Genomic DNA, 17,611 nt, shown 5'->3' on the forward strand with positions numbered 1-17,611 from the left:
TAAGGAGAGCCTGGGTTACAGTAGCCCTGTGTCAAAATAAAAAGACTTTAAAAATATCTATCAATGTATACATGTGTGATGTCTATATATCTATCTCCGTGCTGATATATACACACATACATACACACACACACACACACACACAAAGGTTACATGTGAACAGGGCATGGTGGTTCATGCCTGTAATCCCAGCACTGGGGAAGCAGAGGCAGGCAGATCTCTGTGAACTGGAAGTCAGGACAGCCAAGGCTACACAGAGAAACCCTGTCTTGAAGGGGGAGGCATTATAAGTGTGTGATTTATCTCAAGGGTTATATGTAGATAGGAGTATATAATATGCATATGGCTGCGGGGTGGTGGTGGCACACACCTTTAATCCTAGCACTCTGGAGGCAGAGACAGGTAGATTACTGTGAGTTCAAGGCCAGCCTGGGCTACAAAGCCAGTCTAGGATAACTAGAGCTGTTACACAGCAAAACCCTGTCTCAAAAAACAAATAAAAAACAAAACAAGGAGGTGATGCTCCCAGTACTCAGGAGGCAAAGGTAGGACCTCTGTGAGTTCAAGGATAGCCTGACCTTCTATATAAGGAGCTCCAGGCCAGGCTAGGGACAGAGTGAGAGCCTATCTAAAAACAGAACACCCCTGGGCATGGTAGTGCACACCTTTAATCCCAGCACAACTTTAATCAGGCAGAGGTTGGTGTATCCATGTGAATTCAAGGCTAGCCTGGTCTACAAAGAGTCCAGGACAGCCAAGGCTACAGAGAAACCCTGTCTCGAAGAAACAAAACAACAAAACAAAGCAAAAGATAAAGTAGCCAGGGCGTGGTGGAGCACGCCTTTAATGCCAGCACTCAGGAGGCAGAGGCAGGCGGATCGCTGTGAGTCCAAGGCTAGCCTGGTCTACAAAGTGAGTCCAAGACAGCCAAGGCTACGCAGAGACCCTGTCTCAGGAAAAAAAGACAGAAAAGATTAAGATTCTGCTTAAGAATCACACCTTCAGCCAGGCATTGGTGGCGCACGCCTTTAATCTCAGCACTCCTGAGGCAAAGGTAGGCAATCACTGAGTCAGAGGCAAGCATGGCTCTAAATTGAGTGCAGGACAGCCAAAACTACACAGAGAAACCTTGTCAGAAAAACAAACAAGCCAAAAGAATCACACCTTCATGCAGGCCGTGGTGGTGCACACCTTTAACCCCAGCTCCAGGAGGCAGAGGCCGGTAGATTGCTACAAAGAAACCCTGTCTTGGGAGGCCGGGAGAATCACACCTTCATGGTGCTTCCTATATAAAATTGTGACCTTCAATCCATTAGATACATGAAACTATTTAAATCTCAGGCATAGTAGCACATGGAAGGAAGAGGCAGATGGTTCTCTGTGAGTTAGATGCCATCCTTGGATAGACAGGACTACAATGAAAACCGTGTCTCAAAAACCAAGGCCAAAACAAAACGCAAAACAACAAAAACTAAATTTTATTATTTAGATAACAACTCTGGAACAAGAGATATTCACATCAGCACTCATTGCAAGCAGGGATCCCACCCCCCACCCCCACATCTCATTAGCTAAAAGATGTAATAAAATTAAAAAGCATGACAGAACCACTCCACCACCGGCCACAGCCTAATCTGTGTGGAGCCACAGGTCAAATTGACCGGAAGCTGGCATCACTCCCAAACACTGGTCCAGCTCCAGGGTCTTCATGGCTTCCTCCAGCTTGTGCATCCCTGCATGAGAAACACCATATGGGGGATAAGTGTTGGGGAGCAATTGGAGCCCTCAGGATTCACCACCTCTTTCAGCATCTTTTGTGGACCTCTAATTCCATTCTAAGCACACTGGGCCAGTTCCAACGTTCTCCTAGAAGCCTGGAGGTGGGGGTTGGGTGGGACAGTTACCTAGGAAAACCCTGCCTAGAGGGACCAGCCCAACTCCTTCCCACCTTAGACTCACCTCTGCTCCCCCGCCCCAACTCCCAAAACATTCTCAGAGACAGACCAACGGGGAGAGGGATCCTGGTGATGCCCAAGTTAAGGCCCTTAGGGAACGCAGGCGGTGGAGTGGTGAGGAAGAGGTAAGGGCGGCAGAGGGAGGAGGCTGCTCCAAGCCTTGGTTCAGAGCACCTGCAGGAGCCACTCTCACCTCTCTCCTGACGCAGGTGGTACCTCTCAACCATGGACTGCAGTATCCATTTAGCCCGAACCTTGTTGTCGTAAGCACCATAAACTAAGATGTCGGTGAGTTCAGAAGATTCCAGAGTCTTCAGCTCGAACATGGCCCGGCTCACCTGCTCTATGTGAGGGATTCGATATCCCTGTGGGCCTGTTGGAGAAAGGAAATGAGAGCTCCAGACCAAAGAGCCTGGGCCTGGGTAGCCAGGTCAAAACTTGCCACTCACCGAACAAAGATCTTAGCACCACCGTGTGGACTTGTAATACTTCTGGATCTTTCAGGTCTTCAGGAACTTTCACCCATGGCGGGATTTCTTTCCGGGGCAGGAGGGTTCCCATCTCAGTTCCTGGCCAAGCAATCAGTTTCCAGGGAAGACTAGGTCAGGATTAACCTTGTGGCTGAAAGCCCCAGAGCTCAGGGGTTTAGTACCAGTGGGGGCGGAGTCTTGCTAGGCCTCGCCCACTAGGCCCACCCCCTTCAGGGCCCAATCTCAGACTCACTGCCTGCACCCTCAGGCTGTGCCCCTAGGAGACCAGGCCAACACCCTTCCCTGCCCAGCCCAGCCCAGCCCAGCTGTCCCAGATTAACTGTGGTTGTCACCTATACTACCTTGTTCTTCTGAATCCAGGGGTCTTGGGGACAGAAGCCGGCACTGATGGCCTCTCTCTGAAATAACTGAGTGGGCCTGAACCCGGATAAGCTGGGGTCCATGCTGGGAGGTTTGAAAATGTCTAAAACACTATGGTTTTCCTCATCCGGAAGGAACTAGATCCGGGGTGTCAATTTGTGTGGCACCTTAGCAACTCCCAAGAATTCAAAAATTAGATTTCATTTAATAAAAATGAAGAAAAATGTCGAAGATTCATTCTTTTCGCTAAAAGCCTTAGGTGCCTTAAAGTGTGCCCACCATCGTCCTTGAAGGGCCTGGTTTGGAAGTTTTGAACTGACCTGGATTTCAAAGCTCAAGTGTTCCCTGCTTGGCCACACCACCCCAATATGGTGTAGGCTTCAGGCTAGCCTCTGAATAAACATGGTTATTCATTATTAAAACCAGTGTTTCCAACATCTTTGAAGCCACGGAGTGGGCTCCCTGGTGAGGAGGTGATTTCACTGTTTTGAGCTTTAAGATGAACAACCTGCGTTTTCCCAGGCCCAGCACAGCCTGCTACCATGTCAAGTCCTTTCAGCTGAAGATTACTAACAACTTAAAGGGACGTTTTGGTTTGGGTTTTTTGTTTATTTGCTTGGTTAGGTTTTGGTTTTTGTTTTGTGTTAGTTTGAGACAGTGTTCTCTGTGTGTCCCTGGCTGTCCTGGAACTCTCTGTAGAGCAGGCTGGCTTGGAGAACTCAGAGACCCCCCTGCCTCAGCCTCCTGGGAACTGGGACCAAGCTTGGTTTGGGCTTTATTGCAGCCAGGGGCCCTAACAATTTAGAAAATGATCAGCCATAGCTACATCTGTTGGATGCAGGTTAGCGAAGCTTGGATATTGAAAAGGTTTGAAGGTCTTAGGACATTGCTTTACAATAGAGCAAGGGGACAAAGGAAAAACTGGTTCCAATTGTCATGTAAAAAGAGAGTCAGAGGCCACTGTGTTAGTAGATTAAAGGGACAGCTAAGTCCTGGGCCAGTGTTCGCCACTCAAAGACTGTGTCAATGCAAGGAAGAAACAAATATGAGTAGCATTCAGAGTTGTCTAGAAATGTCTACACAGTGGCTAGAATAAACATTTGGGAGGTTGAGGTAGGAAAAGCCTGAATTTATTTTAATTACTTTGTTTATTTATTTTTGGTTTTTCAAGACAGGGGCTCTCTGTGTAGCTTTGTAGACCAGTCTGGCCTGGAGCTTACAGTGACCTGCTTGCCTCTGTCTCCCAAGTGCTGGGATTAAAGGAGTGTGCCACCAGGACTGGTATATTTATTTATTTATTTATTTATTTATTTAATTTTTTTATTTTTTTGTTTTTCGAGACAGGGTTTCTCTGTGTAGCCTTGGCCATCCTGGACTCACTTTGTAGACCAGGCTGGCCTTGAACTCACGGCAATCCACCTGCCTCTACCTCCCAAGTGCTGGGATTAAAGGCGTGCGCCACCACGCCCGGCTTATTTATATATTTTTAAAGATTTATTTATTTATCATATATATACAGTGTTTTGCCTGCATGTACACCAGAAGAAGGCACCAGATCTCATAGATAGTTATGAGCCACCATGTAGTTGCTGGGAATTGAACTCAGGACCTTTGGAAGAGCAGCCAGGGCTCTTAACCTCTGAGCCATCTCTCCAGCCCCCCACCCCCCCCCCGCCTTTTTTTTTTTTTTTTTAGCTTTTTTTGAGACAAGATTTCTCTGTGTAACAGTCTTGGCTGTCCTCAACTCCCTTTTGTAGACCAGGCTGTCCTTGAATTCACAGGGATCTGCCTTCCCTGTCTTTTGAGTGCTGGGATTAAAAATGTGCACCATCAAGCCTGGTTTAGGAGCCTGAATTTAAAGCTGAAGCTGGACTGAGCTATTGCTGTGAGACCTATTTCCACAACAAAGAAGAGGGGGCTTGAGCCACTGCTCAGTGGTTAAGGACACTGGGTTGCCAGGTGGTGGTGCAGATCTTCCATCCCAGCACTCGGGAGGCAGAGGCTGGTGGATCTCTGTGAGTTCATGGCCAGTCTGGTCTACAGAGTAAGTTCCAGGACAGCCAGGGCTACACAAAGAAACTCTGTCTTGGAAAAAGAAGAAGAGGAACACTGTGTGAGTGTGTGCACTTGAGTTTAGGGCATTGTGGAGGTCAGAGGTCAGATTCCCTGGAGATGGAGTTACAGGATTATGTAGGCCCTAAGGATCAAAACTTGGATCTCCTGATAACCTCTCCAGCTTCAAATCAAAATCAAGTGTCTATACTCTCAACTCTTCTGTTTTTTTGTTTTTTGGGTTTTTATTTATTTATTTATTTATTTTGGTGTGTGTGTGTGTGTGAAGTTATCAATGAGAAAAAGAAATAAAAGCTGGGTGCGGTGGTGCATGCCTGTAAACACAGCACTCAGGAGGCAGAGGCAGGCATCTCTGTGAGTTTGAGGCTAGCCTGGTCTACAAAGCGAGGCCAGGACAGCCAGGGGGGCTACACAGAGAAACCCTGCAGAAGAGGAGGAGGAAGAGAACGTGACTGCTCCCTAGGTCTGGTGGAGGAGACTGTTTATTGTAGGTATGTGGGAGAGCACAGGCCAGAGACAAGAACACCTGGGAGAGTCCAGAGTGGACAGGTCCCTGAGCCATGCGAGAAGATTTGGGGGGGTGGGGGTGGAGGGGTGCGGGAGCACCTGTCAACCAACAGGAGCAGCCTGAGCCAAGAGAGTAAACAAAAATGGCCAGGTAACCAAAATTGTTGGAGTATATGGGGAAGGGTGGCTGGAGGAAGGGCACCCCTGAGCTAGAGAAGTTTAGGGTAGGGTAGGGATATGCCACACAGGAGGGACTGAAGAATGCAAGGAGAACAGGTCCTATTTTATACGTTAAATAGGCACCTCAGCCATTTGTCCCGGGTTTGACACTGACCAGTTACTGGTGTGTGCATATCCCCAGTATGAAGGTGGTCAGGGGACAACCCTGAAGTTGGTTCTCCATCCACAGTGTTGGTTCCGGGACCTGAACCCAGGTGGTCAGACTGGGGACAAGTGCTTATACCCACTGAACTATCTCAACCTCCCTTGAAATTTTTGTTGTTATTGTGTTTCAAGACAGGGGTTCTCTGTATAGCCCTGGCTGTCCTGGAGCTCACTCTATAGACCAAGCTGGCCTTGAACTAAGAGATCTACCTGCCTCTGCCTCCTGAGTACTGTGGTTAATCCCTTGAAAATTTGTTTTGTTTTGTTTTTTGTTTTTTTGAGACAGGGCTTCTCTGTGTAGCCTTGACTGCCCTGGACTCACTTTGTAGACCACGCTGGCCTGGAACTCACAGCAATCCATCTGCCTCTGCCTCCTGAGTGCTGGGATTAAAGGTGTGTGTCACCATGCCCGGCTTCCCTTGAAATTTTTTAATGAAAGAAAAAATGTAAGAGCCGGACGTGGTGGCGCACACCTTTAATCCCAGCACTCGGGAGGCAGAGGCAGGCGGATAGCTGTGAGTTTGAGGCCAGCCTGGTCCACAAAGCGAGTCCAGGATGGCGAAGGCTACACAGAGAAACCCTGTCTCGAAAAACCAAAAAAAAAAAAAAAAAAAAAAATGTAAATACTATACAACATCAAGTTGCTAATAAGGAGAAACTTTGAGCGGGAGTGTCTAACCCTTATACCCATAAGCCCTTAACTCTTTCTAAATCTTCATCCCCTCCCAGCACCCGGGAGGCAGAGGCAGGTGGACCACTGTGAGTTCGAGGCCAGCCTGGTGTACAAAGGAAGTCCAGGATAGCTAAAGCTACACAGAGAAACCCTGTCTCAAAAACAAACAAACAAACAAACACTAAATCTTCATCCCCAATTCCTTTGATTGGAGAGGCTGTATAATGCCCAAGTCACGAAACCTCCACAGACCACCAGAGACCAGCCAGATGCAATGTACACAGGGTCTTTTTAATTGATCTTGCTCTGGAGCAAGGACCTTCTGTTCCCCAGAGGTGGGTGGCCTTGATTCCTTAGAATACAAGGTTTTTGTTTTTTGTTTTTTGTTTTTTTTTTTCTGAGACAGGGTCTCTCTGTGTAGTCTTGACTGTCCTGGACTCACTTTGTAGACCAGGCTGGCCTTGAACCCACAGCGATCCGCCTGCCTCTGCCTCCCAAGTGCTGGAATTAAAGACATGCGCCACCATGCCCGGCTAGAATACAAGGTTTTTAAAGGCAGAAATCGTAAGCAGGACGTGCCCAGCCTTGGTGCCACATAATTGGGTAAGGGGCGTAGGGGAAGTTGGCCTTAATTGATAAGGTACAGGGCAGAGGAGCTTTGAGTCATGCTGCAGGGGAGCTCTTATCTAAATTTATCTGTTGTAGCTGTTATACTGTGGGGCTCCCACACAATTGGGGAAGAGGAAGCTGGCCCTAATCTGATAAAGTGAGCTTTTGTTTGGATCTCAGGGAAATGAGGCCCTAGTCTAGCTCCCAGGGAGATTGACTTCAAGCTGATTGAGCATAGGGCAGGGAGGGGGCTTCTGCTCAGGGAAGCTAGCTAGCCCTTGTCCAGTTCCCACAAGGCAACATACTACCTTAAAAGCACTGGGAAACTGGGTTTCTCTGTGTAGCTCTGGCTGTCCTGGAACTCTGTAGACCAGGCTGGTCTCAAATTCACAGCGATCTGCCTGCCTCTGCCTCCCAAGTGCTGGGAATAAAGCCGTGCACCATCACTCCCAGGCTGAAAATTAGACTTTTATGTCTTCAACTTAAAAAAGGCAATCACACACAAACTTTGCGTGTGTGTTGGTTTTCTGGGTTTTGTTTTGTTGTTGTTTTCGAGACAGGGTTTCTTTGTGTGGCCTTGGCTGTCCTGGCAAACACTGGGGGCTGGAGAGATGGCTGAGTGGTTAAGAGCACTGTCCATAATTAATAAATTATATTTTAAAAAATAACAATTGAGATGTAATATAAATATACTAATAAAAAAAATTTTTTTTAAAAGAGCACTGTCCGTTCTTCCAGAGGTCCTGAGTTCAATTCCAGCAACCACATGGTGACTCACAACCATTTATTCTACAGTCCGATGCCCTTGTCTGGCCTGCAGGTGCACATATAGAGTACTCATACATAAAATAAATAAATAAAATATTTCATTTATTTATTATGTATACATTATTCTGCCTGCATGTAATTCCTACAGTCCAGAACAGGGCACCAGATCTCATGGATGGTCATGAGGTCACTCATGTGGTTGCCGGGAATTGAACACAGGACCTTTGGAAGAGCAGCCAGTGCTCTTAACCTCTGAGCCATCCCTCCAGCCCAGTAAATAAAATCTTTAAAAAAAAAAAAAAAAAAAAAAAAAAAAAAGAATGGCAAACACTCGGGTCTGTTACGTGCAAGAAAGAAAGAAAAGGAACATCATTTTCCCCCAGCAGCCAAGTGCTCTTGAATTGTGGCTGTTCCCTGAGTCAGGTGGGTCTCTGGCTGCCATCGTCAATGCTCACCAGGAATGGCGCAGATCAAGAGTTTTCCTTATTTTGCTAGAATCCAATGCACCTGGCATTTGGTTGGAGCAGCCACTGAGTCACTCCGTGAAAAACCTTCCCAAGCCGTGGCTGTTCTACTTGGGTGCCTTGAGCTGTCTTGGGTTCAAAACCTGGTTGCCGGGCTTGGAGAGATGGCTCAGTAGTTAAGAGCCTGCTCTTCCAAAGGCCCCAGGTTCAATTCCCAGCACCCAAGTGGCAGCTCAGATCTGTCTGTAATTCCAAGATCCAACACCCTCATACCAATGCACATAAATTAAAAAAACAAACAACAACAACAACAAAAAAACCTGGTTGCAGTCAGCACAGTGGCTGAGACACAACTGCATGTAAAAGGGTTTTTGCAGCTCTGTGAGTTACATGAAGAGTGCCTGTGGCCGGATGTGGTGGTGCACGCCTTTAATCCCAGCACTCGGGAGGCAGAGGCAGGTGGATCACTATGAGTTTGACGCCAGCCTGGTGTACAAAGTGAGTCCAGGACAGCTAAGTCTACACAGAGAAACCCTGTCTGGAAAAAAAAACCAAAATAAATAAATAAATAAATGTGAGTTTAGTCGGGCGGTGGTGGTGCACCATGCCGTTAATCCCAGCACTCGGGAGGCAGAGGCAGGTGGAGGCAGGTGAATTGCTGTGAGTTCGAGGCTGAGCTGCTCTACAAAGTGAGTCCAGGACTGCCTACTCAGAGAAACTCTGTCTCAAAACAAAACAAAACAAAACAGTGTGAGTTTGAATGTGGGTGTGTTAGTTGGTCAGTTTGGCAGAGCCATTTCAGCATGTGTGATGTGTGGGAAGGCTCCATCACTTCCGGTTTCAGGTCCGGCGGGTCGGCGCTTCCTGTTTACTTCCCGGTGACCTCTGCCCCCTGACGTTACTTCCCGCTTACGCTCTGTACGGCGATGGCCCATGGCCTTTGCTCTTTGTATCTTCCTTCTTACTAATTCCTCTATAAGTTATTTCAGTGAAATAAAACCTTCGCACATGCTCAAAACCAAAAAGAGCCGTCTGGCAAGATGGCTCAGCAGCCGAAGCGTTTGCCACCCAAGCCCAATGACCTGAATCTGAGCCCGAGAGCACATATAACAGTAGAAGGCGCGAGGGAAAAACCAACTCCAGAGTTGACTTCTACGTGGATGCTGTGACATGTGCGAACCTCTTGTTAAGGTTCAGGTAATCTGCTGAAGAAAGACCCCAAGGCGGTATGCAAAAACAGTCTTTTTTATTCTAGCATGCTAGGATCGCCTCTCTCCTCTAGAGGGCGACCCCGAAATGAGCATGCAGACTCAATTTATAGACAGCTGGAGAGGTCTGTGACCACGGAATTGAGTCAGAGTGTTCAAGGGGATTCAGAGTGTTTGGTTATTGGGGACTTCTGAGTCACTGAAGTTTTGGCTGTTACTTAGGAGATGGCCTTTAATTTGAATGGGGCCAGCTGTGTGTGTTTTTTTTGTTTTGTTTTGTTTTGTTTTGTTTTGTTTTTTAACCAAAGCCATGAAGTAATAAAAACATGACATCTAGTCATTTTGTTCTATAAGCTGATTAGCTGCCCATGAGCTGTCCATAACTTGTGGTTTTTCCAGGAACTGTTAGAAATTTGGCCTAGTTAGGCAGAGTGAAATCCTGAAGCCTGTCATGGAGTTGGTCTAGTCAAGCAACTGGGGTCCTTGGGGTCCCTGGGGTCCTTTTGCTCTCACCCCACACACGGCAATCATAAAGCAGAGGGAGCAAACAGGAAGTACACACAGCGCCAGGCCTGCATCGTGGAGTTGTTGCGTCTGTTGTATTATCTTACCACCCTCATGTTGCTGGCCCAGCTCTATGAGCTGCACCAACTGCCCAAGTCCAAAGCATCTAGCTTAGGTGCTTGGCATAAAGTTAATAGATAACTTACATTTGGTCCTTAAATCTGAAGAGAATGACAGAGCACTCTGTTTAAGTAGCCTCTGAGTAGACCAGGTATGGTGGTGCACACTTTTCATCCCAATACTGGGGAGGTGGAGGTCCGAGGTCCGAGGATTGGGAATTGAAGGTCATTTTTTGCCATATAGCAAGTATATCAAGTTCTAGGCTGGGTTTCAATCCCCCGCCTCTATCCCCTCCCCTCCCCGTGGGGGAGGAGCTAACAAAATGAGGCTGGGGAGACAGCTGAAAGGCAGAGCACTTGCTGATAAAACCTGCAGAACCAAGTTGGTTTCCCAGCACTCCCTTGAAATGTAAGGCATCCATGCCAAGCCTATAATCCTCGTGTTGAGAATGCTGCGCCTGGAGGGGTCCTTGGTGCTTAGTGGCCAGCCTGACTAGGCTAATAGGTGAGTTATAGGGTAAGCAAGAGACCCTGTCTCGAAATACGGTGGAGCATAGTGTAGTGGTGCCTTCTTTAGTCTCAGCATTTAGGAAGCAGAGGCAGGAGGATCTTCAAGTTTAAGGCCAATCTGGTTTATATATGAGGCCACATAATGAGACCCTGGGTTTTTGTTTTGTTTTGAAAAAAAGGCAGGGCATGGCACATACCTTTAATTCCAGCACTTGGAAACAGAAGCAGGCCAAATATCTATGAGTTGGAGGCAGCATGGTCTACAATGAGAGTTCTAGGACAGCCAAGGCCACAGAGAGAGCGAGAGCCTGTTTTAAAAAAAACAAACAACAACAACAACAACAAAAAAAAAACCCCAAAAAACTAAAAGAACAATAACAGCCGGGCCTGGTGGCGTACACCTATAATCCCAGCACTCAGGGAGATAGAGGCAGGTGAATCGCGGTGAGTTCGAGGCCAGCCTGTTCTACCAAGGGAGTCTAGGACAGCCAGGGCTATATAGAGAAACCCTGTCTAGGGAAACAAAAAAAAAAAAAACAACAAAAAAACGTACTACCACCAACAAAACAAAAAGTAGAGAGATCTTGTAAGGCATCAATGACTGGGCACTCCCTCTATGAATGTGTATACGGGGGTACACGCACAAGGATAGATACATATGGCCTCACACCCAAAGTACAGCAAGTTATAAAGCTCACAAATGGGGCTGGAGAGATGGCTCAGTGGTTAAGAGAGCCGCCTGCTCTTCCAAAGATCCTGAGTTCAATTCCCAGCAAACACCTGGCGGCTCACAACCATCTATAATGGAATCTGATGCCCTCTTCTGGCCGGCAGGTGTACATGCAGACAGAACAGTGTACATAATAAATAAATCTTAAATAAAATAAAGCTCACAAAAGCTAACATTGGCAAATAAAGGAACACAGATGTATTACATGTTAAATGTGTTCATTTCTGGGGGCTACTGAAACAAAATAACACAAAGTAGACAGCTTAAACAGAAATTCATCTCTAATTCTGGACTTAGAAGTCCAAAATGGAATTGTTGGTCACTAGGTTTGGTATCTGGGTCCACTCAGGACATCACGTGGTCTTTCCTCTGTTCACATTTTCTTTCTTATGAGGATGTGGTCACAGGTATGACTTATTTTTATATTCATTGCCTTCCCCCCCCCCCGCAAAGAATTGTGCTTGTAACTGTTGAGCCACCCCTCCAGCCATTTTTCCACATTTTGTTTTGTTGTTGTTTTAAAGATTTATTTATTATGTATACAGTGCCCTGCCTGCATGTACATGTGTATACCTCAGAAGAGGTCAGCAGATCACATTATAGATGGTTGTGAGCCACCATGTCGTTGCTGGGAATTGAACTCAGAACCTGTGGAAAAGCAGTCAGTGCTGTTAACCTCTGAGCCATCTTTCCTGTCTCCTTTATCACATTTTGAAAGGCTCGATCTGGGGGCTGGAAAGATAGTTTGGTGGTTAAGGGCACAGGTTGCTCTTCCAAAGAACCCAGATTTCATTCCCAACACCCACATGGAAGCTGACAACTGCCTATATATTTTATTTTTTAATTTTTTGTTTTTCGAGACAGGGTTTCTCTGTGTGTAGCCTTGGCTGTCCTGGACTCACTTTGTAGACCAGGCTGGCCTCGAACTCACAGCGATCCACCTGCCTCTGCCTCCCGAGTGCTGGGATTATAGGCGTGAGCCACCACGCCCGGCTGACAACTGCCTATATATAACTCAAGTTCCAGAGGGATCTGACCCTCTCTTCTGGCCTCTGCAGGCACCAGTCACATACGCACAGACATATATAGATGCAGGCAAAACACCTGTATACAGAAACTTTTTAAAAAAGAAAAGAAAAGCTTTATCTGAAAATACACAGTCTATGGTCTTGGGTTTGGGGACTTAAGTATAGGCTAATATGTACAAATTCTGGAAGGAATACAGAATTGTCCAGAAGCGACAAAAAAAAAAAAAAAAAAAAAAAAAAGTCTGTTAATTAATACTGCTTAGTAAATCTGCTAAGTAGTACCTTTTTTATAAAACTCACACCAGGAAAAGTGGGATAAATTTCTGTGAGAAAACAGGAGCTCCTATGCTTAACACATGGGGATTGGAGGAACAGGGAGGCAGAATTGTGGCATACCAACGTCAAATAAAAATGCACATAGGCTAAGGTTTTGAGAGGTAAGAGCAAGAAGACACTGCTAATGATGGATTACTGTTTGTTACATAAACCTGCACAGATTAATGAGACCTATCTTTATGTTTAGCAAGCTCAATCCTAAGTAACATGTATGTGCGTATATGTACACATGAGCACAAACACGGTCTCTTTAGAGTTTAGAGCCAGGAATAAAGCTGAAAACAAAACAAGCCGATGTTGGAGGTTGGTTTGATATACTTTGGTGAAGATTGTTTGTACCTTGTCTAAGACCTTATTTCTGTTTCACCAATAAAAAAATCATCATACCTGGGCAAATGAGATGGGCATGGCTAAGGTTCCCCAGCTTGGGGAGACAGAGAAAATCCTGAGAGAGGAGGAGAGGAAGGAAGTAGGCTGCGCCATCGTTAGAGAGAGGAAGCACATGGCTGGCGTGGATGGAGGGTTCGGCCCAGACAAAGAGCATTAGCAAGTATTTGGGATTATGGATGGGAGGTAGCTTGATAGAAGTCATTAGAAGCAGATGGCATGGGATAGGGCAGGGCATGAGATACCTGCCCCCATATGGGATATAGTTTAGGGCATTAATATCTGTCCTGCCCCAGGTTAACAAAGGCTATTTTAAAATACAACAGGTGTCTGTGTCTTCATTGATTGTAAGCGGGTTAGGAAATACCACCGTAATAATAATTACACGGCTAATAGTAAACATGAGGCCATAATGATAAATTAATCACAAGCTGATGTTCAATTTAAAAGATGAGAGTAAATCATCTGTGAAGAGTTAGAACACCTTATTATCTGCCAAAGGATAATACAGACATACAAAAAACCCACAGCCAACTAACCACAACTTTGTCTAATTCCACAGAGTTCATGCATTATTATTTTTTGAGACCAAGTCTCACTATGTATAGCTCTGGCTAGCCTGGAACTTGCTAAGTAGAGCAGGCTGGGCTTGAACTCAGAGATCTGCTTGCCTTTGTCTCCCCAGGGCTGGGAGGGTTTCAGACACAGCCACACCTCATGCACTTTTAAAAAGATTCATTTATGTATGTATACATAAGCACTCTATTGCACATATGCCTGCATGACAGAAGAGGGCATCGGATTCCGTTACAGATGGTTGTGAGCCACCATGTGGTTGCTGGGAGTTGAACTCAGGACCTTTGGATGAGCAGCCAGTGCTCTTAACCTTGGGGCCATCTCTCCGCTGCTCATGCACTTTCTGAACCAAGAATTTCACTTCTGAAAGTGGTGGCATGAAGGGTAGGCGATGTGTTACCAACTGGCCATCACGGAGTCATGGGGAAAGGGAAACAGCATGGTCCACAAAGAGCACCTGAGCCACGTCACAGCGTGCCCCAGAATGCGAGCCCACAGCAGACCAAATCCTAACAGGTGAACCAATAGCTTGATTGGTTACTTACAGGAGCAGTGACGACTCAAAAGCAGCTGTAACACTGAATTAACGGGAAAGCTGCCACCTGGAGCTCATACTGCAACCCCCAGGCATGCCTGACTTGTCCAAGGATCTGCTCTTGGCAGCTCAGTGGGGCCCCCTCCTCCAGCAGCTGCTTACTGCTTCTGTAACAAGCCCCCTCCCTCCCCCCGCCCACCCAGAGGGGACAGGGGTGGGTGAGTGTTCCAAGTTTCAGCTTTCCCAGACAAGAGAAGTTTGCTTCCCTCCTGAGTCCCTCCACCTTCAAGAGAATGCTTCAATTCAGGAGAAACTGCTAGAAAACACAGGGATAGATGACTCTTGAGGACTATGACCTTAGCCTGCTAAAGGTACATAGTCTGCATTTTTTGTGATATAACATCAAAGGTGGCACGCCTCATTATTGGAAAATGCACTGAGCCACACACACTTGAGGGCCTACCAAATCCTTTGATTTGTTTTTTTTTTTTTGTTTGTTTTCTGTTTTTCAATACAGGGTTTCTCTGTGTGGCCTTGACTGTCCTGGACTCCCTTTGTAGACCAGGCTGGCCTCGAACTCACAGCGATCTGCCTGCCTCTGCCTCCCGAGTGCTAGGATTATAGGTGTGCGCCACCATGCCCAGCTCTACCAAATTTTTAATCAGCTGCAAATGCTTGCTCTTGGCATCCTGCATCCTGAGCTTGTTAGAGATGCAAATCAATGCATCCTCTACAGGGGTCACTGGAGGAGCCTACAGCATTGTTTTGAGGCATTCCCAAACTGAATTTTTTTTTTCCTTGTGTTTCAGAGACAGCGTTTCTCTGCCTTGTTCTGACTGGCCTTGAACTTGAGAGCCACCTGCCTCTGAGTGCTAGGATTAAAGGTGTGCACCATCACCCTGCTCCAAAGTGAATTCTTGCACACCTTAACTCAGTGACTCTCAACCTTTCTCATGCTTTGGCCCTTTAGTTCAATTCCCCATGTTGTATTGACTTCCAATCATAAATTTCCGCTGCCACTTTATAACTGTAATTTTGCTACTGTCTGTTTTTAAGTTTTTTGAAACAGGGTTTCTCTGTGTAGCCTTGGCTGTCCTGGAACTCACTCTGTAGACCAGACTGGTCTCGAACTCACAGAGATCAGCTTGCCCCTGCCTCCCTTATCGAAGGGCTTGGGAGACAGAAGCAGGCAGATTTGAATTCAAGGCCAGCATTGTCTAAATAGCAAGTTCCAGGACAGCCAGGGCTACATAGAGATATTCTATCTCAATAACAAAGTACGAAGCAGTGAAGAGTTGACTTTGTAAAGATGCATTCCCATGTCGTCTCCCCCCCCCCCCCCCCCAAACCAAGGCAAAATAACGGCTTCCCAACCTGGAAAATATATTTACCCCCATCTCAAGCACTTCAAAAAGACCTACTTTTTTTTTTTTTTTTTTTTTTTTTTTTTTTTTTTTTTGGTTTTGGTTTTTCGAGACATGGTTTCTGTGTAGCCTTGGCTATCCTGAACTTGCTTTGTAGACCAGGCTGGCCTCGAACTCAGAGATCTGCCTGCCTCTGCCTCCCGAGTGCTGGGATTAAAGGCTAGTGCCACCACGCCCGGCAAAAAGAACTACCTTTTTAAGCCAAGCTCTTGAAGGCCTGACTGAAGTGTTAAGAGACTTCAGGAACCCAACCCACACACTGCTCCCATCAACTGAGTGGTCAATATTTTACAAATTTTACTTTATTGTATGTGATGGGGGGAAAAAAAGAAGTCATTTTTATATTGGAATGGCTCAACAAAATTGCTATTTGCGAAGGAAACCAAACAAACAGAAGGTGCTCGGGACGGCAGGAAAGGGAACAAACGTAGAGAGAGATTTAAGAACCCATGTTTCTCTCTAACCCCCCCAGATGCGAAGCACGCTGGTTCCTTGAGATTGAGGATCGAACTTTCAAGAATTCTTCAAGTTGTTTCATCTTCATAGCTGGAAGAGGATCAACATCAGGAGTCAAGAGGGGAGCATGGTTTTAAAGAGAAAGGATCTTTGACCTGGAAAGAGGGGTGCCTAAAGCTGATTGGGAGGGGGGGCGATGGGCCTTGGGCGTCTCTGACCCCCAACTGACTTTCTTAAGGACCTTGGAAAGGGTGCCCCAGGGATAATACAGTTTCCGGATATTTGGAAACTCCAAGAAATTGTGAGAACGTTTCTAGAAGCTGGGAATCTCCCCGTGGTTCCTCTCCAGGTAGGTCTTCCAAGTCCCTCACCTCTTTGGATGTAGTTTTCTTTGTGCGTTGCCGCCATGCTCATGAGAATACTTTTCATTCGAGCCTGCGCACTGGGTCGTCCAAAGATAGTGATTTCAGTTAGGTTCCCAGAGTTGGCTGTGTCCACTCTCAGTAAGGCCTGGCTCATCCACTCTATTTCTGAGGTTTCTGCTTCTTTAGAACCTAAACAGGGGACGGGAGAAGAGACCCTAAGCAGTAGAATGGCTATAGGTGGGAAGGGGCGGGCTTTGGAGGGCTTGACAGACAGATTGAACTGAGGAATTGGGTATGGACTTGCTGCCCCCATCAGTATATGGAGCTAACCCAGACCCCTGGAGTGAGAGACTCACCAAAAATCAGTTTTGCCACCCAGGATTCCAAGTAGAGTACCAAAGGATTGCTGAGTTCCTGCACTGGGAACCACCAGGGTCGTATGCGAAGTCGCGGGGACACAGGAGGGGCGCTGAGGAGCCTCTGCGAGGAGGAAGGGCACCACGTCGGCCTTTCTGGCCTGGCGAGAGCATCAGGCCCGTGAGGCCCCATACTGGAACTGTCCGACTGTAAGCACAAGAGCTGCAGTGCTCTTTAATGCGTTTTTTGATGCGCAGCCCGGCCCGGCCCCGCCCCGCCCCGCCCTCCGCGCCCTCCCCTCCCTCCCCTCCAGTGCCGCGCTCCCAGCTGGAGCGCGTAACTCAGGTAGGTGGGCTGGGGGCACCAACCCACCCTGCTCTACCCGACCCTCTAGAGTGTCATAGCATACAGCTGACAATGAGGATTTGATTTAGTGACTTAACCTGAATCACCTCCAGTACCCTAGTTAACTCCGTGTTACTTTCAAAGACATGCCCCAGGGCGGGCTAGTAGAGTCTCTTTCTTCTGCAGTCTGTTGTGTTGTCTTTAGAAATCCTTTACACCAATGATCCTGATTTTAAACTAAATGACGCAAGTGGTTATTGAAACACACATAACAAGTTTGGCAAATTTTATTTATTTCAAAGTTCCTAATTCACATGTGCACATATTTCTCCTTTAAGCCTAATTAATTCCTGATTAAGGTTTTAAAAATTCATTTTTAACCTAATACAATATCTGTCAAGGTTTGCAAGTCTCCCTGATTCCTAGAGGAATTACCTTTGTCCTGAA

The 17,611-nt window shown here is 46.6% G+C and overlaps 2 protein-coding genes across 2 annotated transcripts; both read right to left on the minus strand.

Annotated features, from left to right (window-relative positions):
• Positions 1 to 1,629: 1,629 nt before the first annotated feature.
• On the minus strand, positions 1,630 to 2,516 carry LOC127184453 (developmental pluripotency-associated protein 5A-like). The gene is made up of 3 exons (XM_051140835.1): positions 2,405 to 2,516; positions 2,149 to 2,328; positions 1,630 to 1,733 (listed from the first exon to the last, which is right to left on the minus strand). The coding sequence occupies exons 1-3, from the start codon at positions 2,514 to 2,516 to the stop codon at positions 1,630 to 1,632; spliced, it is 396 nt and encodes a 131-aa protein (XP_050996792.1).
• A 13,562-nt stretch (positions 2,517 to 16,078) lies between these two features.
• Positions 16,079 to 17,011, minus strand: Ooep (oocyte expressed protein). Its single transcript, XM_051140836.1, has 3 exons — positions 16,819 to 17,011; positions 16,469 to 16,651; positions 16,079 to 16,187 (listed from the first exon to the last, which is right to left on the minus strand). The coding sequence occupies exons 1-3, from the start codon at positions 17,009 to 17,011 to the stop codon at positions 16,081 to 16,083; spliced, it is 483 nt and encodes a 160-aa protein (XP_050996793.1). The 3' UTR covers positions 16,079 to 16,080.
• Between the last annotated feature and the right edge of the window lie 600 nt (positions 17,012 to 17,611).

Source organism: Acomys russatus, chromosome 32 (assembly GCF_903995435.1).
Source record: "Acomys russatus chromosome 32, mAcoRus1.1, whole genome shotgun sequence".
Classification (NCBI taxonomy): Eukaryota; Metazoa; Chordata; class Mammalia; order Rodentia; family Muridae; genus Acomys; species Acomys russatus.

What these genes read in the sequence shown, in the direction of transcription:
- LOC127184453 (XM_051140835.1), bottom strand. Translation starts at nt 2,516, where the DNA reads ATGGGAACCCTCCTGCCCCGGAAAGAAATCCCGCCATGGGTGAAAGTT. An exon ending in GGTGCTAAGATCTTTGTTCG is followed by an intron (nt 2,329 to 2,404) that starts GTGAGTGGCAAG and finishes TTTCTCCAACAG; the next exon opens with GCCCACAGGGATATCGAATC. An exon ending in CCACCTGCGTCAGGAGAGAG is followed by an intron (nt 1,734 to 2,148) that starts GTGAGAGTGGCT and finishes TTTCTCATGCAG; the next exon opens with GGATGCACAAGCTGGAGGAA.
- Ooep (XM_051140836.1), bottom strand. Translation starts at nt 17,011, where the DNA reads ATGGGGCCTCACGGGCCTGATGCTCTCGCCAGGCCAGAAAGGCCGACG. An exon ending in GGTGGCAAAACTGATTTTTG is followed by an intron (nt 16,652 to 16,818) that starts GTGAGTCTCTCA and finishes TCCCCTGTTTAG; the next exon opens with GTTCTAAAGAAGCAGAAACC. An exon ending in AGAAAACTACATCCAAAGAG is followed by an intron (nt 16,188 to 16,468) that starts GTGAGGGACTTG and finishes ATCCTCTTCCAG; the next exon opens with CTATGAAGATGAAACAACTT.